The sequence below is a fragment of the Sturnira hondurensis genome, unplaced genomic scaffold, assembly GCF_014824575.4.
Source record: "Sturnira hondurensis isolate 20B ecotype Veracruz unplaced genomic scaffold, ASM1482457v3 Scaffold0006413, whole genome shotgun sequence".
In the NCBI taxonomy this organism is placed as follows: Eukaryota; Metazoa; Chordata; class Mammalia; order Chiroptera; family Phyllostomidae; genus Sturnira; species Sturnira hondurensis.
In genome coordinates, this window is record NW_028079044.1 from 10,933,367 (window position 1) to 10,957,542 (window position 24,176).

Below are 24,176 nucleotides of genomic sequence, written 5' to 3' on the forward strand. Positions count from 1 at the left end.
AGTCATCATTGTTCATGCAGGTGCATTCCAGTCCATTCTCCTTGGCTGTCAGGTTACAATGATGTCATGCAAATTGCTGTTATATTAACAATAGCTGGACTTTTTCTGGACAGACCACGTATACGGAGTTCCTATATTCCAATGACGTTAGCCTATGAAATGCTCACAATAAGTAAATGACCTAAGTATTGACAGTACTGTTCTATTTTATAGATGAGAAAATGATAAACAGAAAAATTAAGTACTTTGCCTAATATTGGAACACTAGTGAGAAAATCACTATTAAATACCATAGGTGCATTTCACAGATAAAAAGTTTTATGCCGAGAGTTTATCTTTTTTTTTAAAGATTGCATTTATTTTTTGAGAGAAAGGGGAAGAGAATGATAAAGAGAGAGAGGGCATTGATGTGTGTAAGATACATCAATTGGTTAGCTCTCACACCTCCCCAACTGGGGACCTACCCTGCAACCAGGGTATGTGCCTCAACTGGGAATTAAACTGGTGACCTTTTGGTTCTTGGGGGGCACTCAACCCACTGAGCCACACCAACCAGGGTAAAGCTTTATCCTTTTATTAAAACACCCTAAAATTATAATATGTGTACAATTTCCCTTTTCAGAATCACACTTTTGTGAAAATTCCCATGAGCAGTGTTATACCTGGCTCATAAGAAATTATTATAAGCAGTTGAAAATACAGATCTGTGTTATCCAATGATAGCTACTAAACTACATGTGGCCACTGAATACATAAGAAGTGGCTGGTCTAGATTCCAGTCAAGATGGCAGAGTAGGTAAATGCAGTACTCCGAACCTCCCACAACCACATCAAAATGACAAGTAAATTAAAGAATAACCAATATCCAAAACACCTGAAATCTGCTGAACAGAAAGATATAAAAAAGAAGCCACTTTTGGGCTTGGATAGAAAAATGGAAATGTGCTGGTCTCACACCCCACCTATAGTGATTAAAAATCAAGACAGGAGGACTTCTGTTCAAGATGGCAGCATAGGCACACATGGCTTGCCTCCTCCCACAACTACATCAAAATTACAACTAAAAAACAGAACCACCATGACTCAATCATCAGAAATTGAGTGGAATGGAAGTCTGACAACTACAGAGTTAAAAAAAACCACATCCATCCAAACTGGTATGAGGGGTGCAGATGCGTAATGGGCTGGACTCTCTCTCACCCACGTGTGGTGGATAAAAATTCAGGAGGATTATCTCAGGAGCAAGGAATTCCAGTTCCACACCTGGAACCCAGCCCAGGGTTCCAGTACCAGGAAGATAAGTCCCCATAACTTCTGGCTACAAAAACCAGCAGGGATCGAGTTGGTGGAAGAAACTTCTAGAGCCCCAAGCAGTTTCTTTTAAGAACCCACACATGGACCCATTTACTCATACTCAATCCTTTTGAGATACAGCACTGGGTAAGCATCTTGAAAGGCATCAGTCACATACAGGGAGAAACTGAAGTGTCTAGCATCAAGGCAAGTAGAGACCATTTTCCCTTTTCTAAACCCTCCACCCGAAGATCTGGTAAGCTCTTGCAATACCTGAGACTCTATCCACCTGGCTTTGTTTGACCCTCCTTGGAAATCCCCAAAGGCTCTGCCCCACCCAATTTATGAGCCCACCCAAACTACTTTTCCATATGAATGGCTGGTTTTGGCTTATGCTTTACAACTTCCAAAATCCACTCAAACAAGCAACAGCTGGCCTCAGTGAGCCCCAGGCCTGGTACTAGCATCCCCTACCCTAGATTCACAGCTTGGCTTTGCCTGGAAATCTCCAAGCTCAGCACAATTAGCAGCCATCTCAGACTGCTTTATGGCTGAGGCAGGGTGGCCCAGAGCAAAACACAGGTAGGGGCTAACCATGGCCTCTACCACCTGGAAACTGCAGGGTGAGCACAACCACTGGACAGCTACAGACCATGTCAGAGAACCACACCCTGCCCCTGCACAACTCATCCTTCACAGTGGGTGGAGGTTTGTCATAAGTGGTCACAGCCAATCTGTGCAACTGATTAGCCTAGGTAAATCTCTCCTGTTGATCTGCAACAGCATCCAAGGAGCAACTAAAAAAGGAGGGTAGGGTGTACTCAGCACACATGAAGAGTGCACCTAGAATACCCAGGTTGGGTGACAGAGAAGGCAGTGTCACTGGACTCTATAGGACACCTACTAAAGCAGGCCACACTACCAAGACATGGAGTCAAAGCAGCTCTAATACACAGACACAAACACAGGGAGGCTGCCAAAATGAGGAGTCAAAAAACATGGCCCAAATGCCAGAATAGATCAAAACCAGAAAAAGAGCTAAATGCAATGGAGATAAGCAACCTATCAGATGCAAGAGTTCAAAATACAGGTTATAATGATGCTCAAGGAACTTAGTGAGGACTTCAAAAGCATTAAAAAAAAGATCCCAGTCCCAATCAATCAGTACCCTCAGCCCAGGATTCCAGTGATGGCAATAGAAATCTCCATAACTTCTGGCTATAAAAACCAGCAGAGACTATGGCTGAGTGAGACAAAAGGACTCCTGGATTCCTAGACTTTTCTCTTAAAGGGCTTGCACACTGACTCACTCAGACTCTCTATGAGCTCCACTGCTGGGGGAACTGCTGGAAAGGTGCCAGGGACAAATGGGGAGGAACTGAATTGTCTGGCTTCAGGACAAAGGCTGGAGGAGCAGCTTTCTCCTAGACAGAAGTGTTGGCAGAGGCTGTTATCCCTTTGCAGAGCCCTCCACCCACAAAGCTAGCAGGCCAATGCCATATCTGAGTCTCCATCAACTAGGCTAACAATGTTCCACCCACCTGAGATCTTGACCCACGCAACTTTTGGACCCCAAGCCATTTCCAGGGACTGTTCCACACAAACAGCCTCTCTTGGTTCACATTTCAAGCTTTCATGAAATTTCTCAAACAGCATCAGCACTCTCTATATCCCATACGAGCACAAGGTAGCAGCTATCTGAAGATTGCTTTGTAGCTCACACTAGGTGGCCCTGACCAGGATATAGGTTGTGGCTGCCCTTGCACCTCTTGGGAGGCCTCAGAACCAGTGTACCCAGCGGATAGTTTCAGACCACACTGGATTACAACTCAACCACCTCCACAAGCAACAACACAAGGGGCAGACTCAGCTAGCACCAAGGCCCCACTGAAGCAAGTACTGCTCTACGGGGTCAGCCCCTGCAGAGCAGCTCCTTCGCCATACGCACAGCCAATCCTTGTAGCTGAATGGCCTGGGGGTCAATCCCTTCCAGTGACGTGCCAACAGCAATCAAGACTCAACTACACAGGGAAGTGAATGTAGCCCACACTGGGGCACACCTGGAGCGCCCATCTCAGGTGATCAGGGAGGCTGTACCACTGGGCTTCAGTCATAAAACAAAATGAAATCTTGCCATTCACAACAACATGAATGGATCTAGGAGATACAATGCTAAGTGAATTAAGTCAGAAAGAGAAAAGACAAATGCTAGATGATTTCACTTATATGTAGAATCTAAAAAGCAAAATAAACAAACAAAAGAAATGGACTCATAGATACAGAGAACATTTTGATGGTTGCTCAACAGGAGAGGGGTTGGGGAGATGGGTGAAAACAGTGAAGCGATTTAGAAGTACAAATTGGTAGTTATAGAATAGTCACAGGGCTATAAAGTAAGAGCATAGGGAATATAATTAATAATACTTTAATAACTGTATGTGGTGTCAAATGGGTTTATTAGGGTGATCACTTCTTAAGTTATTAAATGTCTAATCACAGGTTCTACACCTGAAACTAATATAATGTAAGTCAACTGTAATTTAAAAGGAAAAAAACACTGTTTTTAAGATTTTATTTATTCATTTCAGGGAGATGGGAAAGGAGGGAGAAAGAGAGGGAAAAACATCTATCAGTTGCCACCCACACCTCCTGCAAACCCAGGCCATGTGCCCTGACCCAGAATCTAACCCATATCCTTTTGGTTTGCAAGATGATGTCCAATCCACTGAGCCACACCAATCAAGGCAAAAATAATTTTTTAGGTAGCTTGTCTAAACGGAGATGTATTATAAGTATAAAATATTGTAGATACTAATACTATTGCTTAAAATAAAATTTAAAATTAAAATTAATCTCTCCTGCTTCATTTTGCTTTTTAAAATATACCCAACAGAAAATTAAAATTTCTACATTTTTGGTATGTACTTATAGTTTACATTACAGATCTATTGAAAAGCACTGATCTATTCATTTATAATAATTATAAATTAATAAATACAAGCTGGAATTACTTCCCTGAAGGAAATATAAGTTTTATGTTTTTTTATGTTTTTATTTTTAGCAGACTTACCCATCATGGTGGTGATGATGGTGGTGATGATGGTGGTGATGCTGTGGACCAATGAACTGCCGACAATTAAATAATTCATTTCCAATGGTTTCCCCAAGAAAGTCCCCAGTGCGTGTAATACATGATTCCTGAGATGCTTGTGCTATATGAGCAGCATTCATTTCCCCTGAAATATCATGTTCTGGGTCTTCAGAGTGTGAACAGGCATCTAGCATTCGTATTCGATTATCTACCGATGGCAGTGACTCAGTGTTAAAAACCAGGTCTTTTCCTGTTCCATTGCTTGTCCCACTTCTTTCTGATGGACCTTGTGAATCCCCTAAGCAAATGCCTGCTTGACTTTCTAACTTTCTGTTCCGAAGATCTGCACCACAACTACTTTTAGAAGGATTATGACCATGATCGTCATCTTCATCTTCTTCTTTAAGGGCTTCAATATCTGCAATGTCTTCTGAGTGTACCTCACTACCAGGGCTCCCAGCTGACTGGCTTGCATGGCTAGAATTCACTTCATTGCTAGAGCCATCACTATGCCCACTGCTGCTACCAGGACCACTGCTTCCATCTTCACCGCTGTTGGCAGTTTCATCAGAACTTCCCTGCATGGATTCCTGTATTTAGAGACAAATAGATTTAACTAAATATTTACACTAGTAAGAAAAAATAACTGATATTAACACAATATACTTTTTAAAAGGCTGCTACAGTCCTGACTCATTCCTCTGAACAATACAAATGGAATGAAAAACTCAAAGTAAAGAACCTCAATAAAAGAGGTCCTTTTATTGAGGGCCTCTTAAAAGAGAGATAAGACCTAAAAATATATCATGTTTATATTCCTAGTTCAAAGGTACATATGGCAAAAATCCAAAAATCACTTTGGGGTGGCATAGGGTGGTGGGGCAGACATTTTTCATACCTCTGTGTCTGAAAGTCGCTGTTGCACATGTTTGGTTCTATTAATAAGTTGCTCATCCATTTCAATGTCACTGCCTCCACTTTGATGCGTATCACTGTTATCACTGCTCTGAGGGCTAGCTGCAGGTGACCCTACATTAAATAGATTTTTTGTTTTATTTCTAATGTATATTAACATAGACCTATCAGAATGACACAATTCTTTAATTCTTTGATTTACTAAAGCTTCATGCTAAGTAGTCAAAAATATAACATTTGTCAAGGAGGATCAAATTAAACCAAGATACTAATAGTTTAAACAAAAAGGGAGAGCTGGGTAACTAGTTAAAGATTTACATCTTCTGCTCAAAATGAACTTAATGACTCTGATGAAAATATATAAAATCAATTAACTAATGACCATCGTCAACATGAGTATAAGTCATCTTGCCATGCACTTCTAAGACCCAACTTACAAGGTGATGGAGCTGCTCTCCTCAGCTCTTCTTCCTCTGAAGGAAAAGGAAAAAACAGGAGGGAAATATTCTAAATGACTCAGCTTACTTGGGACAGCATATCAGTTGTTCTTATTACATAATCAATAAGATACAGGCAGGGAAATCTGCAGTAATTAAGTCCCTACCACCTGCAGTAGTAGTTGTGGGTGCCTGCACAGAAAAGCCTAAGAGTAGTATACAGTACCAGGTGACAAAAATTGGGGTAAAGTTGATGAAGTTTTAGAGAGTCCTAAAAAGCTTCATACATGTAAAAAGCATATATATAAAATACTTGAAATGAGAGTAAAAAAGATGAACTAACCCCAATTTATTTACACTTTCACAAACACTATGGTGCCTATCTCAAACTTATTTTGAAATTAAGGTTGAACTGATTGAACTACTTAGCAGAAACTACTTCAAATTTGAGCTATAAAACCTTGGATATCTTACTTTAAAAAACACATTATACTTTACTAACCTTTCTTATTTCCAATGGGAAGATTGGTATTTAATAAAGATGCAAAAGAACTCTGTTTAGATAGCTGAGCCTTAGCTGCTAGTGCATTATTCCATAATGCTTTAATTAACATCGATGCCAAGTACAATGTCTTAAAAAACAAAAAGAAGAAAGGTTGAAATTAGAGGTTTTAGGCAACATTGTAATAAATTTAATATCCTTTTCCTTAATTGAAATGCTAATCATAATAAACTACAGGTTAAATTATATGAATCACAAGTAAATTTTTATATTAGTAAAATATATATCATTACATTTTGAATAAATTACCTGTTCAGTATGAACACTTGGCTCAAGAGCTGAGACTAGATTGAGAAGATGTCTAAGTGGTACTGGATCCAAATTCTTGATGAGTGAAGGAAATAAATCATGTATATAACGACTACAATGTTTCAACTACAAAATAAAGGTAGAGACAATAGTAAAAAATAATTACCCTACATAAATAAATAATCTAGTAACAAAAAAGTTTTAATACAGTTTGTATTTTTTAAAGTCTTAGTGTTTGTTTTAAAAGCCCAGGTGGTTGCTACACGAATTGGCCAAAAAGTTCATTTGTTTTCTTCCTTAACATGACTCTAGTAGCACTTAGTTGTTTTGAACTTCATTCAAAACTACTCTGTTAGTGTATTATGACCGCTGTCATCACATCAGTGTGCATTTCAAAAAATTTTTTTCAGCCAGGATGAAGTCGTACATAGATACACTTCGCCTTCTCACATAATCAAAACAAGGACAACAAACTTAAAAACAGCGAACCAGATGATCTCGGTTCAATTCCCAGTCAGGGCACATGCCTGGGTTGCAGGCCAGTTCCCGGCAGGGGCCAGTTCCCAGCAGGGGATGCACGAGAAGCAACCATACATTGATGTTTCTCTTCCTCTCTCCTTCCCTTCCCCTCTAAAGATAAATAAATAAATATTTTTTTTAAAAAAAAAAACCCAGAATGGCCAGAAAATCCAACTGTATGGAAATCCAACACCCACGGAGTTAAAGAAACATCCAGATCACAGGAGAGATGAAGACAGGCCCTAGGGTAGAAAGGATGACCAGCAACACTGTGGCTGGAGTATTATGTGGGTGAGACGGCGGCTGGCAGTCCCAGATTTCCATGTGGATAAACTGGGTGGAACAACTGGGGAGAGAGAGAGAAAGCACAACCCAGGGTTCCAGCATAGGACACTAAAACCTCAAAAATCACTGGCTGTAAGAACCTGTGGCAATTGCAGCACTGGAAGAAACTCCCATCCTTACAGGAGAGTACGTTGGAGAGAGCCTCAGGATCCTAGTACAAACACAAAACTACCCACCCTGGAACTAGCACCAGAAGGGCGCATTATGCCTGTGGGTATCAGAGGAAGTGACTGAAAGCCAGACAAGAGCCAAGAAAGCAGCATTGCTCCCTCTCAGACCCCTTCCCCACATACAGCACCACAACACAACGATGTGGGTTGCCTGCCCTGCTGAACACCTAAGGCTCTACCCCTTACAACACAATAGTTTCACTGAGGCAAAGAAATATGGCCCAAATGAAAGAACAGATCAAAACTCCAGAAAAGCAACTAAGCAACAAAGAGATAGCTAGCCTATCAAATGCAGAGTTCAAAACACTGGTAATCAGGATGCTCACAGAAATGATTGAGTTCATTCTCAAAATGAAGGAAGAAATGAAGGCTACCCAAAGTGCAATAAAGAAAAATATACAAGGAACCAACAGTGAAGAGGAGGAAACTGGGAGACTCAAATCAATGATTTGGAGCAAAAGGAAGAAATAAACATTCAACAAGAACAGAATGCAGAAACCAGAATTCAAAAAAATGAGGAGAGGCTTAGGAACCTCTGGGACAACTTCAAATGCTCCAACATCTGAATCACAGGGGTGCCAGAAGGAGAAGAGGAAGAGCAAGAAATGGAAAACTCACTTGAAAAAATAATGAAGCAGAACTTCCCCAATCTGGCAAAGGAAATAAAACTTCCAAGAAGTCCAGAAAGCCCAGAAAGTCCCAAAGAAGTTGGACCCAAAGAGGAACACACTAAGACACATCACACTTACATTACCCAAGATTAAAGAAAAGAAAAGAATCTTAAAAGCAGCAAGAGAAAAGAAGACAGTTATCTAAAAAGGAGTTCCTATAAAACTATTAACTGATGTCTCAAGAGAAACCTTACAAGAAGGGACTGGAAAGAAGTATTCCAAGTCATGAAAGGTAAGGACCTACATCCAAGATTACTCTATCCAGCAAAGCTATCATTTAGAATAGAAGGGAAGATAAAGTGCTTCCCAGATAAGGTCAAGTCAAAGAAGTTTATCATCACCAAGCACTTAGTATATGAAATGTGAAAGGGACTTATCTAAGAAAAAGAAAAAGATCAAACACTATGAACAGTAAAATGACAAGTTACATCTATCAACAACTGAACCTAAAAAACAAAAACAAAATCTAAGCAAACAATTAGAACAGGAATAGAATCATAGAAATGGAGATCACAAGGAGTATTATCAGCAGGGAAGAGGAGAGGGGAGAATAGGGTAAAAAGGTACAGGGAATAAGAGGCATGAATAGTAGACACTAAATATACAGTGTCATGGTAAGAATAGAATAGGAAATGGAGAAGCCAAAGAATTTGTATGTACAACCCATGGGCAGAAACTAAGGGGCTAGGAGGGAATGCCGGAGGGTAGGGAAGTACATAATGGAGGGAATACAGAGGGGGAAAACTGGGGCAAGTGTAATAGCATAACCAATAAAATATACTTAAAAAAACAATATTTTATTTTTTTATTTTTGTAAAAACATTTCAAAGATCAAGCATATCAATTACAAAAATGTGCAAAAGTATCTTTTGTATATTTTTATTATAACAGTTATTACTTGTAACAGTAACTAATCTTTTACATATTTAATAAGTAATAATAAGCTGTAAAACTCACAGACTTGTTTCATATATGTAATTTTGAAATATAATTACTGCATTCTGGTGGATATTTCACTTTTAAGAGTTTAAAATAACAATTTAGATATTTTGTTTACTTAAATACTAAATTTTATACACAGATTCCATGAACTGTTAATATCCGCAGACCATAAAAAAATCCAACCACAAATTTGAAGCAAAACACTTGAAAATAATCAGCAAAAGCAAACTTAAGCAAAGCAAAAGACAACAAAGTAGATATCATAATTCGTAACAGACAAAAGGCCAATTTCATGTAATAAAAATGAAAATAACAAATACTATATAAACAGTTTCAAAAAAACACAAAAATGGCATCTAAACACAATATTTTCAACTTGATTCATATAAAAGAAATGCAAATTTAAAATACCAAAGACCACCTTTTATTAATCAGTTTAGCAAATACCAAGAAGGTTCAGAACACAATGTATTGACAATAAAAGATGCCCTGGCTGGTGTGGCTCAGTGGATTGAGCACTGACCTGCAAACCAAGGGTTGCCGGTTCAATTCCTGGTCAGGACACATGCCTGGCTTGTGGGCCAGGCCCCCAGTAGGGGGCGCTCAAGAAGCAACCACACAGTGATGTTTCTCTCCCTCTCTTCCTCACAGTGATGTTTCTCTCCCTCTCTTCCTCCCTTCCCCTCTCTCTAAAAAGGAAATAAATAATATCTTAAAAAATAAGATAAAGGAAATGTGCCACCATCACACCATTATCTACCAAAAATAAATTACATACATGCTTTAACCTAATGATTCTAAGTAGAGACTAATCCTACATAATATCTGCACATGGATGAAATGACTATGTTAGAAGCTACTTATTGTATCATTTGTATAATAGAAAAGACTGTGGTAAAATAAGACCTATGGAAAAAGATGGTTACATAAATTATAGTGCAATGCATATAATGAAGTACAATGACATCTTTAAAAAGAAAGTTTGATATATTGATATAGAATAATCTCCAGGATAGATTAAGGGAAAAAAGACATGCCCATGTAATATGTGATATCTGTGAAAAAGACAACGACAAGGGAAGAAAAGATGCTTACAATTAGCTATTTGTATAGAAAATCCATGAAGCACCTGAGAGGATATGAACTGTATGCCTGGGAGACAAGGGCAGGAATAGGAAAACATGTAATATATCCTTTTTAAAAATACTTTATTTATTTATTTTTAGAGAGAGGGAAAGGGAAGGAGAAAGAGTGGGAGAGAAATGTCAATGTGTAGTTGCCTCTCATGTGTCCCCTTCTGGGGACCTGGCCTGCAACCCAGGCATGTGCCCTGACTGGGAATTGAACCAGCAACCCTTTGCTTCACAGGCCCATGCTCAATACACTAAGCTACACCAGCCAGGGCCAATATATCCTTTTATATTTATTTACTTTTTGATTTTGAACCATGAGGATATATGCCTATCCAAAAATTAGATTAAAAAAGAAAACAATAGAAAAGAAATATACCGATACAACATTCCCAAAAGGATTTAGTATATAAATGAAAAAAATAGAAAAATGTTTCTTAATAAACCAAATAGTTTTGTTAAGAACCCCTAATCAACTAATTAATTTCCTTTAATTTTTTTAAAATAAATTTTCATTTCTGGTCTTTTAGAGAGCGGGAAAGGGAAGGAAAGGATAGGGAGAGAAACATTGACGTCAAGGAGGAAACATCAATCTGCTACTTTCTATATGTGCCCTGACTGGGAATCAAACCAGCGACATTTAAGTTTGAGAGGTGACATCCAACCAACTGAACCAGTCACACTAACAAGGGCTCATTTCCTTTCATTTTACCAGTAATATAGTAGAAAGACTTGGACTCTAGAAGTCAGACTTCTTATGTTCTACTCCTAACTTTTTCCATGTCTCATAGGGGAGTAAGGCACTTAGAACACATAATGAGGAGGCACTCCATAAATGTAAGCTGTTAACAGTACCTGTGCTGCAGCCCAAATGCAATCAATATGCTGAGTACTCAATCGCCCTTCAGCTGCCAAAAAATTCAAAATCACTTGGCACTGTTTGATAATCTGGAAAAGAAAAATTTATTATAGTTAATTTTTTAAAAGTCTTCTGTCTTAACACAACAGAGAAGTCTTAAACATCCACAAACCTCAATATGTAAATTTGGTCCAAATATATGCTCTACTACATTGTTGCTTATAAGCCAGTCTGCAAGTTCTTTTGCAATGGACCTAAAATCAAATAATAAAAACAGTTAATACATTTAAAAAATTAGTATCACTCTTTCCCATGTCTAAAAGGCAGACAGAGCTGAAAAACTAAATGTGTTCACATACAAATTATAAGGCAGTGACTATATACAATTAACTATTTAGAGTATTACACAAAGAATAACAAAAATAAGAAATGGTAATACTATCTAACTTTATAAAGCAAAAAAAAAAAATTTTCTACAAAGTTAGAGTAACAACTTAAACCAGGTACACAGGTGAGAATACCAAGTGTTAACATATAATAAGCAGTATATTTTCCTGCTCAAAGACAATCCTGCCTTCCCACTTTTCAATTTCTATAGTAGGCACTGAAATGGTCAGGGAAGGTTTTCCTATATAACCTCTACAGTAAGGTACCATCAGGAAAGTAGATTAGCAAAATGATGGAAAAAAATTATCTCCAAGCCAAACTGCATGTCTCTTGCCTGATACTGATGAAGATTCCACTAATGTTGTCCAAAAATAACAAGGGATAGTTCCTGATAGTTCATAACAACTTAGTTACATTTACCAACATATTTTCCTTCATTTCAAAAAATTTTATTTTACAACAATTTTAGATTACCATTCATATTTTAAGAACTACTTAAAATCCACTCCTTTTTAGAGGAATAACTCTTTCACTAGCATACAAGTTAACCTCTTCTGTTAGTTCTACCAATAAGGTAGCATGGGTTTATCAGTTATCTCTTACAGCTTTGAAATATACATGACATCTAATAAACTGAATATACAGGGTGGGGCAAAAGTAAGTTTACTTTTTTTGTACGTGAAACAGTCAATTCCTGATTATTTATTAATTATTATATTGTATTCCAGAGGACAACTCTAAATCTACTTTTACTGCTCCCTGTATTTGATGTGTGCAGTTTGACGAGTTAAAGCTTAAGTATGCATCTACGAATCCATCAGCACCATCCAGATAACAAACATGTAATCAACCAGTTTCTCTATGCCCCTTGGTAATCCATCCCCTTTTCAGCCTCACAACCCCATACCCTAACTAGTGACCTGCTTTCTATTATTAGAGATTAGTTTTCGTCTCCTAGAACTTTACGTATAAAACACAGTGATACAGTATGCACTCAAAATTTTTTAAATCTGGCTTTTCACTCAACATAAGATTTACCCATTTGTTACACTTATCAATGATCATTGGTTTCTTCTAGGTTTCAGCAATTATGAATAAAGCTACTATAAATACCCATGTGCAGGTTTTTGTGTGGACATGTGTATTCTACTCCTTTAGGTAAATACCAGGGAACATGACTGCTGGATCATATGATGAGGATGTTGAGCTTTGTATGAAACTACCAAACTGTCTTCTAAAGTAGCTGTGCCTTTCTTGCATTCCCACCAGCAATGGATGAGACTTCTGTTGCTCTACATTCCTGTCAGCATTTGGTACTATAAGTATCCTAGATTTTGACCATTCTAATAGTTCTATGATAGAATCTTATTGTTATTTTAATTTGCATTTCCCTGATAAAAAAGGGTGTGCAGCATCTTTTCCTGTGCTTATTTGCCAGCTGTGTTTGGTATCTTTTTTGATGAGATGTCTATTAAAAAGTCTTTGGTATATTTTTTAATCAGGTTGTTTTCATATTGCTGAATTTTAAGACTCGTTTGTATACTTTTGAGAACAGTCCTTTATCAGATGTGTGTTTTGCAAATATTTTTCCCTTGCACATGGCTTGTCTTCTTATGCTCTTGACAATTGTTTTCAGAAAAGCAGAAGTTTTTAATTTTAATGAAATCCAGCGTATCAATTCTGTCTTTGATGAATCATGGTACTGTATCCAAAAGGTCATCATACCCCAGGCCATCTAGGTTTTCTCTTGTATTATCTTCTAGGAGATTTATGGTTTTGCATTTTATGTTTAGATGTGTAATCCATTGCATTGACTTTTGTGAAGGGTTTAAGGTCTGTGTCTAGATTCTTTTTTTTTTAAACATGGGGTTGTTCAATTGTTTCAGCACCACTTGTTGAAAAGGCTGGCCCTGCTCCATTGCACAATGGACTATATTTATAAGGGTCTGTTTCTGACCTCTCTGCCCTGTTCCACTGATCTGTCTATTCTTTGGCCAAAACCACACTGCCTAAATTACTATAGCTTTATAATAAATCTCGAAGTACAAAACCTCCAATTTGGTGCTTTTCCTTTCAATATTGTGTTGGTTATTCTGGGTCTTTTGCCTCTCCATATAAACTTTAACATTAGTTTACAGTCTCAAAATAAATTATTGGGACTGAGACTACACTGAATGTACAGATCAAGTTGGGAGGAACTGATATCGTATCTTTAAAATTTTGAATCTTTCTATTCACTGACATGGAATACCTTTCCATTTATTTATTCTTTGGTATCTTTTATCAGAGTTCTGATATCAAAGAGTTTTATTTACTCCTCATCTGTAACCTTTCATTTCCCTTTCTTGCCTTATTGCATTAGGTAGGACTTCCAGCAAAATGAAGAAAAGAAGTGGTGAGAGGGACATCCTTTTCTTGTTCCTGATCTTAGTGGAAAAGCTCTGAGCTTCTCACCATTAAGTATGGTGCTGGCTGTAGGTTTTTGTAGACATTCTTTAGCATGCTGAAGATGTTCTCCTTTATTTCTAGTTCACTAAGAGTTTTTATCACAAATGAGTGATTTTGTCAAATGCTCTTCATATAACTATGTGATTTTTCTTTAGTTTATTGGTATGATGAATTACAATCATTAATTTTGAAAAGGTGAATCAGCCTGCATATTTGAGATAAATCACACTTGGTCATAGTGTATAATTCTTTTTTACACATTGCTATGTTTCATTTGCTAATATTTTGTGAAGGCTTTCACATCTGTGTTCATAAGAAATACTGGTATGTACTTTTTGCTTTTTCGTAATGTCTTTGTCTTGTGTAATGTTGGACTCAAAGAGTAAGTAAAGCAAGATTCCCTCTACGTGTATTTTCTGAAAGAAACTACAGTACTATCATTTCTTCCTTAAATATTTGGTGGAATTCACAAGTAAACATATATGTGCCTGGTGCTTTCTGTTTCAGAAGGTTATAAATTTATGATTCAATTTCTTTAATACATAAAGACCAACTCTGATTCTCCAATGTCTGTTATTTAAAAAATTTAATGAAAGACGTAGTGATGGGTAAATTGTAGGTAGAAGAAAATAGGTTTCAAAATAGAATGTACAGTTAAAGATCCCCAAATTTTTTCATCTATATAAATTATACATTAAAAAACTGAGTAATTAAAAATAGAATAATTAACTTTTCTTGTATGTCCTTAGAAGAATGTACTTTTAACTAAAAAAAAAATCTTAAAAGATGTTTTTAAAAGCTATGGACCTCAAAAAGTAAAACATTAAAATAAAACTACTAATAATGACTTTGAGGTAAAAGATATTTTCTGGGTAGTCCTACAAAAGCTATAATCCATGATTGAACGGATTAGCATAACATACAAAAAGATAATTCAACAACTAAAATTCTAAAAGATGAACTTTATTCTTTCAGTCTCTTGCAGGACATTAAAAGGAGACCCAGGAAGTTTTGTAATATCTGAGAACTATAATTATAACTGACCAAGCATAAAATTGGACAGTATTCATAACAACCATCCAGAACTGGAAACATACATAATGGGACTCTCAGAAAGAGAAGGGGAAGCGAGAATAAATTTTAAAGAAATTATGGCCCAAACATCCCAAATTTGATAAAAAATATTCATGTACAAATCCAAAAATAACAACAAATCCAAGAGGATAAACACAAAGAAATCCATACCTAGACACATCATAGTCAAAATATTACAAGCAGCAAGATGTACAAGGGAATCACACTAGACTAAAGCTGGCTTCTGATCAGAAAAAAACAGAACAGAGCTATACTGAAGCAATGCTTCCATAATTTTACTAGAATTAAGTTATAAATCTGAAGTAAACTATAACAAATTAGGATGCATATGGTAGCCCTTTCAGTTAAGCTTCTCCCCGAAGGCGGGACACAGGGATGGTGCAAGCTGGATGCCAAGAGGCCAGGCAATATTCGCAGGGACAGCAGGGGCCTGAGGGCCAGGATGACGGCAGGAGTGGAGGCAGAAGCTGCAGGGGAAACAGCGCTCAGCACCGCAGCCCAGCCCACACAGCAAAGAGAAGAATAAAGTGAACTGCAAACCCAACAACCAGGATGAACAGGAAATCCCTTTTTGGCTCCGAGAGATTATGAGGAGCCACCAGGATATGAAAAACCCTGTCAGTAATAACTACTCATTGATGCTGGGATGTCATGCTTCCAGACCATTCTTGCAGACAGGCCTTGGAAATATAGAAAACAAAACAAATATAACTTTAAATACCTGAGTTTATATTGATATTTTGCTATTAAAATGTAATTACATTTTCAAAAACAATAGAAAATAATTTTTAAAGTATAAAAAAAAACAGTGGTCTTAAAAACCAATGCTATACTATATATATATGCCTTCATATTGCAAAACAAGGCAATGAAAGAATTTTTAAAACACAGAAGAATATAGAAAACCAACAGCAGAATGGCAGATATACATTCAAGTATATAAACAATGTAAAAGTGGAAAGAATTAATCCAGTCAAAAGACAGAGAATGTAGGACTAGTTTTTTTTAAATCCAACTATATGCTGCCTCCAAAAGACATAAAGGATGAAAAAGGGTATGCCAAGAAAATAGTAAGTAAAGGAGAGAAGATGGTGGCTAGGTAAGAGGGAGCAGATTCCCCTTCCCCCTACACATGGGAGGAGAAACCTGGCCAATCTATGGAGGAACAGAGCAGACAGCCAATGGTACCACAGCATATATGAAAACAGGAGATCAAAACTTGTAGCGGACACTGAAAAACCAGACAGAAGGAGTGCTTCAGGACAATAAGGGCCCAGGGATCAGTGTGGGGACCAGGGAGGCTGCAGCCCCAGGCCTGGGGGCCACTGGGCTGGCCACAGGGCTCTTGGGAGAGAGCTGAGTCAGTGCTCCCTCCCCAGCCAAGCAGGGTTTGAGAAGCACTGGGAGAGACCTGGTTGCTTGAAGTCCCAGAGAGGTGAGTAAGGGCTGAGTGGCAAACACACGGGGACTGTGAGCGCCCACGAGTAGCCCTGGTAAGAGTGTGAGTGAGCACGAGTGACCATAAGTGGCCTAGCCAGGCGCGTGGCCTAGCCAGGAGCATGCCCTGCAACCCAGGGAGAGAGAGCTTTGTGGAATACCCATAGACCATAATGGTAAAGCCGGAGTAAGTGCACGTACCACATCTGTAAACTTACCCCTCAGCCTACTGCAGGCAACAAGAACAGAAAAACCAGTTTGGCCAGTTTGAACCCAGCAAGAGGGTTTTTTTTGTTTGTTTTGTTTTGTTTGTTTGTGCTTTTGTTTTTTGTTTGTTTAACTTTTTAAAAGTGAGGGTAGGGGTGGAAAAATTTTTTTTAAAGTAACCTTTTATTTTTAAATTTTCATTATTTTTTATCTCTCAATTCCTTTTGCTTCTCTTTCCTTCTTTCTGGTTTTATTCCATCTTCCTTTCCTTCCAATTTGATCTCTTCTACCTTCCTTAGTCTGCTTTTAAAAAAAAATACCCACAAATGAGACAAAAAACCCAGAACTGTGAAAAGACCAGACTTGGACCCAAAGAGGGGACATCTCAACAGCTGAGAGAGAAAGCCAAATTTCACTTTCCTGTTACAGAGAACCTGCAAGATATTGCATATTTGTCTTATTATTTTCATCATTCTTACATCTTTTACTTGAATAATATTTTTGTATTCCTCTTCTTTCTGTTTAGTCTTCTTTGGTTGGCGGGTTATATTGTATTGTATGACAGGTTTCCCCTGTCCTCTCATTCATAGTGTATGGCTAATTTACTGTCCTTCACTTCACCTGTGTTCCATTAGCACACTACTGAAGGTCCAAAACTCCCTATTCTTGGTATCTAGATCTCATAGAATCTGTCATATGATTGTTGCTCTAATATGAATGTAAATAATAGCTGTTCCATAGTATTGTAAATACAACACAACATCTCTCCCAAATCTCAGCCCACTTCACAGTTTCCTGAACTCTACTACTGTAGTGGTTAAACTCTATTCTCTCACACACTACACCTATTTATTATCCTTTATTCTCACCTTACCTCAGAATCTGACCTCCCACAACCTCACTGCTTTCTAGATCCAACTCACAATCCTCTCCCCCACCCCCCGCCCATCAAGAGTCTTATCCTCTTTCCATACTTTCTAAAAAGTGGCTAATTGGGTGGAATATAACGGTTAATACTATACATAACCAAAGGATCTCCTATATCTTCCTTACCAGCTGCTACTGTAAATAGCATAGAATACTCTCTTGCTGTCTTAAACCATTTTGCCTTACCCCTCCAAATGATCACAAAAAGGAGTAGGTGGGAAGTGGTGAACACCAGGATACCTGAAGGAGACTGCACCACTGAATCTCACGGGTATTCTACCACAGAAGTACACACCATAAACCCAGGGAGTCAGAACAGATCAACTGAAGAAGCTGAGGCTAACAAGAGAGTCTCACAGACACTGGGAAGAAAAACAATCCCGAAACGAAAGAAAAGGAGGAAACCTCAAAAGAATGCTAGATAAAATAGAGGCAACTTAACTATCAGATATTGAGTTCAAAGCAATGGTTATCAGGAAGCTTCATGAGCTCACAGCAAATTACCAGAAACTACAGGAAAACTACAATGAACTTGCTGCAAACTTCATCAACATGAAAAAGGAAATAAAAACTATCAACAAGGGCCAAGAGAAAAGGAAGAATATCTAAACTGAAGAATACAGTAGAAAAAATCAAAAGCAGATAGATGAAGCAGAAGATTGGATCAGCAACCTTGAGGACAAACTACTAGAAAACACCCAGAAAGAGCAGGAAAGAGAAAGAGGCTTAAAAAGAATGAAGAGGGATTAAGAGAAATACAAGACAACATGAAACGTAAAAATATACGAACAATGGGGATACCAGAAGGAAAACAAGAAAAGGATAAAAACCTATTTGAAAAAGTAATGATGGAAAACTTCCCTAATTTGATGAGAGAAAAAGTCATACAAATCCAGGAAACACAGAGTCCCAATAAAGAGGAACCCAAAGAGGCCCACCTCAAGACACATCATAATAAAAATGGCAAAATTCCAAGACAAAGAGAGAATCTCATAGGCAGAAAGGGAGAAAAAGGAAATAACATACAAGGGAGCCCCAATAAGGTTAGCAACTGACTTTTCAATGGAAACACTCCAAGCCAGAAGAGAATGGCAAGAATATTCCAAGTAATGAGAACAGAGGGCTACAACCAAGGCTACTTTATCCAGCAAGGCTCTCAATCGAGAGAGAAGACCAAATAAGGAGCTTTCCACACAAAGAAGTCTAAAAAAATACACCTCCACCAAACCAGCTCTGCAAGACAGGCTAAAGGGACTGCTTTAGGGAAAGGAAGGAAGGAAGAGAGAGAGGGAGAAAGTGAGAGGGAGGGAGGGACACAGGTACAAAAATGACAATGAATAAGAACCTATCAGTGCTCGCTTCGGCAGCACATATACTAAAATTGGAACGATACAGAGAAGATTAGCATGGCCCCTGTGCAAGGATGTAATGCAAATTCATGAAGCATTCCATATTTTTAAAGGATACATGGACAACAACTGAGAAGGGTGGGAATGGGAGGGGGGAGCACGGGGGGTGAGATGGGATGGGAGTAATAGAAAACTGTACTCGAAAAATAATTCAATAAATAAAAAAAGAACCTATCAATAATAACCTTAAATGTAAATGGATTAAATGCTCCAATCAAAAGACATAGAATAGCTGAACGGATAAGAAAGCATGACCTACACATCTCTCTCTACAAGGGACCCACCTCAGGACAAAAGCCCTGCACAAATAGAAAGTAAAGGGCTAGAAACAAATTTTCCAAGCACATTGACAAGAAAAAAAAGCTGGGGTAGCAATACTCTTATCAGACAAAACAGACTTCAAAAAAAGGGCCATAGAGAGAGACCCAGAAGGTCACTTCATAATACTCAAGGGAAGAATCCACCAAGATGACATAAGAATTGTAAATATATATAATGCGCCCAATGTAGGAGCATCCAAATACATAAAGAAAATCATAGAGGACTTCAAGACAGACATTGGCAGCAACACAATTATAATAGGGCATTTTAACACCCCACTGTAAAAAATGGACAAATCTTCCAAACAAAATATCAACAAAGATATCGTGGCATTGAACAAAGCCCTAGATGAAATGGACTTAACTGATATATATACAGAGCCCTTCATCTCAGAAAAGCTAAATACACATTCTTTCCAAATGTACGTGGAACATTTTCAAAGATAAACAACATAAGAGGACACAAAACAAGCCTTAACAAATTCAAGAAAATTGAAATCATACCAAGCATTTTCTCTGACCACAAGGGACTGAAACTAGAAACCAACCCTAAAGGAAAAGACCCAAAACAATCAGGATCAGGGACAATGAATAGTATGCTATTAAACAATGAATGGGTCAAGAATGAAATTAGGGAAGAAATTAAAAAGTTTCCGGAAACAAGTAAAAATGAACTGACAACTCAAACTTTATGGGACACAGCAAAAGCAGTCCTGAGAGGAAAGTTCATAGCAATACAGGCCTACGTAAAAAAGATAGAAACATTTCGCCCTGGCTGGTGCAGCTCAGTGGATTGAGCACGGGCCTGCGAACCACATGATCGCGGTTCAATTCCCAGTCAGGGCACATGCCTGGGTTGCAGGCCAATTCCCATCAGGGACTCATGAGAGGCAACCATACATTGATATTTCTCTCCTTCTCTCCTTTCCTTCCTCTCTAAAAGATAAATAAAATATTTTTTAAAAAAGATAGAAACATTTCAAACAAACAACCTAACCTGTGCCTACAACTGAGGAACAACAACAAAGACAGCCCAGAGCTAGTAGAAGAAAGGAAATAACCAAGATGAGAGCAGAATTAAATGATATAGAGATAAAATCACAATTGTAGCCAGGAGCTGTTTCTTTCAAAAGATAAACAAAATCAACAAGCCTTTAAGCCAGCTCATCAAGAAAAAAAGAGAGAGGACCCAAATAAACACAATCAGAAATGAAAGAGGAGAGATTACAACTGATACCACAGAAAAACAAAGGATTATAAGAAATTACTATGAAGAACATTATGCCAAGAAATTTGAAAACCTAGGTGGAATGGACAAGTTTCTAGAAAAATATAGTCTTCCAAAACTGAATGAAGAAGAAACAGAAAGCCTGAACAGACAAATAACAGAAGGAGAAACTGAAGCAGTAATGAAAAACTCCCGACACACAAAAGCCCTGGACTGGATGGTTACACAGGAGTGTCGTACAAAACATTTAAGGAAAAGCTAACCCCTATCCTTCACAGACTATTAGAAAAAATTGAAAATGATGGAAGACTCCCAAACTCTTTTTATGAAGCCAACATCCTCCTAATTCCAAAACCAAATAAAGACAAAACAAAGAGAGACTTCCGCCAAGATGGAGGCATAGGTGGAAACACTGTGCCGTCTCCCACAACCAAGCTTAAAGACAACAAAGTTTTAGTAAACAAGAACACACCCAAAACACAGAAAATTGAACTATACACAAGTCCAACAACAACGAACCATTCAACCAGGCCAGTAAGAAAGGTGGAGCCTGTTGCTCAAGCAGGAAAGATCCCCCACCCCAGGCACGTACGCAGCCGTGGGCAGATCCCCGGTGTAGGGTTGCAAAGGGTGAACCCAGTGAGAACACTAGGCGGCAGGCTGCCGGCGGTCACACATTCGCATACAGATAAACATTCGAAGGAGCAAGCAGTGAGACAGACTACACAGGCCACACGGGAAGCAGCAGAAGGAACCACCATTGCACCTCTTGGACCCCGGCCCCACACACAGCGTCACAACCCAGCGACAGAGTTGCCCCACCCTGGTGAAAACCAAGGGCTCTGCTCCTCATACATAACAGGCTAGAACAGACCAAACATGGCTCAAGAACTCAAAGCCTCAGAGCCAATAACTCTAAGCGACCAAGAGATAGCCAATCTCTCAGATGCACAGTTCAAAACACTGGTGACCAAGATGCTCACAGAACTGGCTGATTTTAGTCACAAATTACAGGAACAAATGAAGGCCAAACTAATTGGAATGAAGGGAAATGCACAGGAAACCAATAGTGATGGAAAAGAAACTGGGACTCAAATCAATAGAGTGGACCTTAAGGAAGAAAGAAATGTCCAACCAGAACAGAATGAAGAAACAAGAATTTTTAAAAAATGAGGAGAGGCTTAGGAACCTCCAGGACATCTTTAAACATTCCAACATCCAAATTATAGGGGTACCAGAAAGGGAAGAGGGAGTGCAACAAGTGGAAAACTTATTTGAACAAATAATAAAGGAGAACTTCCCCAATCTGGCAAAGGAAATAGAATTCCAGGAAGTCCAGGAAGCTCAGACAGTCCCAAAGAAGTTGGACCCAACCAAGGAGGAACACCCAAGGCACATCATAATTACATTAGCCAAGATTAAAATGAAGGAGAGAATCCTAGAACCAGCAAGAGATAAGGAGACAGCTACCTACGAAGGAGTTCCCATCAGACTGTCAGCTGATTTATCAAAAGAGACCTTACAGGCAAGAAGGGGCTGGAAAGAAATATTCCAAGTAATGAAAGGCAAGGTCCTACATCCAAGATTGCTCTATCCAGCAAAGTCTTCACCTAATATGGAAGGGCAGATAAAGCGCTCCTCAGATAAGATCAGATTCAAGGAGTTCATCATCACCAAGCCCTTATTATATGAAATATTAAAGAGACTTATCTAAGAAAAAGAAGATAAAAAACATGTATAGTAAAATGACAGCAAACTCACAATTATTAACAACCACATCTAAAACCAAAACAAAAACAAACTAAGCAAACAACTAGAACAGGAGGAATAGAACCACAGAAATGCATGGAAGGTTGGCAACAGGGGAGTGTGAAGAGGAAAGAGGGGGAAAAGGTACAGAGAATTAAGTAGCATAGTTGGTAGGTAGAAAATAGACAGGGGAAGGGCAAGAATAGTATGGGAAATGTAAAGCTACAGAACTTAAGACACATGGACATGAACTAAAGGAGGGGAATGTGGGTGGGAGACGGTGTACACAGTGGAGGGGAGTGCAGGGGAAAATGGGACAATTTTAATAGCATAATCAGTAAAATATATTTTTTAAAAAAAGAAAAAAATAACACATGCTGGCAAGGATATGGGGAAAAGGGAACCCTGGTGGACTCTTGGTGGGAGTACAGATTGGTGCAGCCACTGTGGAAAACAGTATGGAATTTTCTCAAAAAACTAAAGATGGAACTTCCTTTTGATCCAATGATCCCACTGCTGGGATTATACCCTAAGAAGCTTGAAACACCAATTCAAAAGAACCTATGCACCGCTATATTCATAGCACCATTATTTACAATAGCCACGGAAACAGCCTAAATGCCCATCAGTAAATAAGTGGATCAAAAAACTGTGGTACATTTATAGAATGGAATACTATGCAGCAGAAAGAAAAAAGGAACTCCTACCCTTTGGAACAACATGGATTGAACTGGAGAGTATTATGCTATGTGAAATATGCAAGATGGCAAAAGACAAATACCATATGATTTCACCTGTAAATGGAACCTAATGAACAACACAAACAAATGAGCAAATCAGAACCAGAGACATGGAAAGAGTAACAAACTGACAGTGATCAGAGGGGAGGGAAAACAAGGGAAAGAAAGGAATGGGTATAGTCAAGGAACATATATAAAGGACCCATGCACATGGATAACAGGGTAGGAATGACTGTCAGAGCATGGGGGAGGGAGCTGGGAAAGGGGAAGAGCAACGGAGAACAACTGGGACAAGTGTAACTGAAAAACAATTTTAAAGTATACTGCTCACTTAAAAAAAGACCAACAATACAGCCACTTTTTGCTATTCATGGCAATTATATATTATAAAGCTGCTGTACTGAATTAGATAATACTGAACCTCAAAACTTTTTTAAAAGTTATTATCTCCCATTGCTTTCTTGGGTAAAAAGAACATTTCATTAGCATCAAGTGCATCCTAGAGTGGCTTCTCTTTAGAAGAATGACTCACTGCAATAATGTGGCTTTCTGTTTGCTTTTGACTGGAAGAAGACAGAAGGTATGATTAAATGCAAATTTTATATACAATAATTTTAGGTAGACAATTTGTTCTATAATCCACTTGCAGAAATCCTTTAAAGACAAATTTCGCAGAACTAACACTAGTTTCGATGTTACCAGGTCTGTCAGGACAATAAAAGGGAGGCTTTTCCCCACATGTAAAAATGTGATCATAAACCACTGGCATCCTTCTAATCACCCCACCCTCTCAGAAGAACGAACCAGCTCTCCTTGGGTATTAAAATATCTTCATGTTGCTTTCTTTTATTTGGTTCTTTTTTCTAACAGCTCCTTTGTTAAAGAGGTATAACTGACATAACACATTGGTTTTAGGTGTACAACATGATTCAATATTTGTACATACTACAAAATGATCAGCACAGTAGGTCTAGTTAACATTAGTCACCATAGAGTTACAAAAATACTTTTACTGCTTTTGATGAGGACTTTTAAAACCTATGCCC

The 24,176-nt window shown here is 38.2% G+C and overlaps 1 protein-coding gene and 1 non-coding gene across 3 annotated transcripts in view; one reads left to right on the forward strand and one right to left on the reverse strand.

Annotated features, from left to right (window-relative positions):
- Positions 1-24,176, reverse strand: part of USP34 (ubiquitin specific peptidase 34) — a 241,337-nt gene that overhangs the window by 146,917 nt on the left and 70,244 nt on the right. For both annotated transcript variants that reach the window (XM_037048000.1, XM_037048001.1), the window contains exons 9-15: positions 11,356-11,437; positions 11,180-11,272; positions 6,548-6,673; positions 6,239-6,368; positions 5,737-5,772; positions 5,283-5,413; positions 4,364-4,974 (exon numbers count right to left, since the gene is read on the reverse strand). In XM_037048000.1, coding sequence (XP_036903895.1) covers positions 4,364-4,974; positions 5,283-5,413; positions 5,737-5,772; positions 6,239-6,368; positions 6,548-6,673; positions 11,180-11,272; positions 11,356-11,437 — 1,209 coding nt within the window. The remainder of the gene's footprint in view (positions 1-4,363; positions 4,975-5,282; positions 5,414-5,736; positions 5,773-6,238; positions 6,369-6,547; positions 6,674-11,179; positions 11,273-11,355; positions 11,438-24,176) is intronic.
- On the forward strand, positions 19,036-19,142 carry LOC118989064 (U6 spliceosomal RNA). The gene has a single exon (XR_005066944.1). It is a non-coding gene; the product is annotated as a U6 spliceosomal RNA (small nuclear RNA).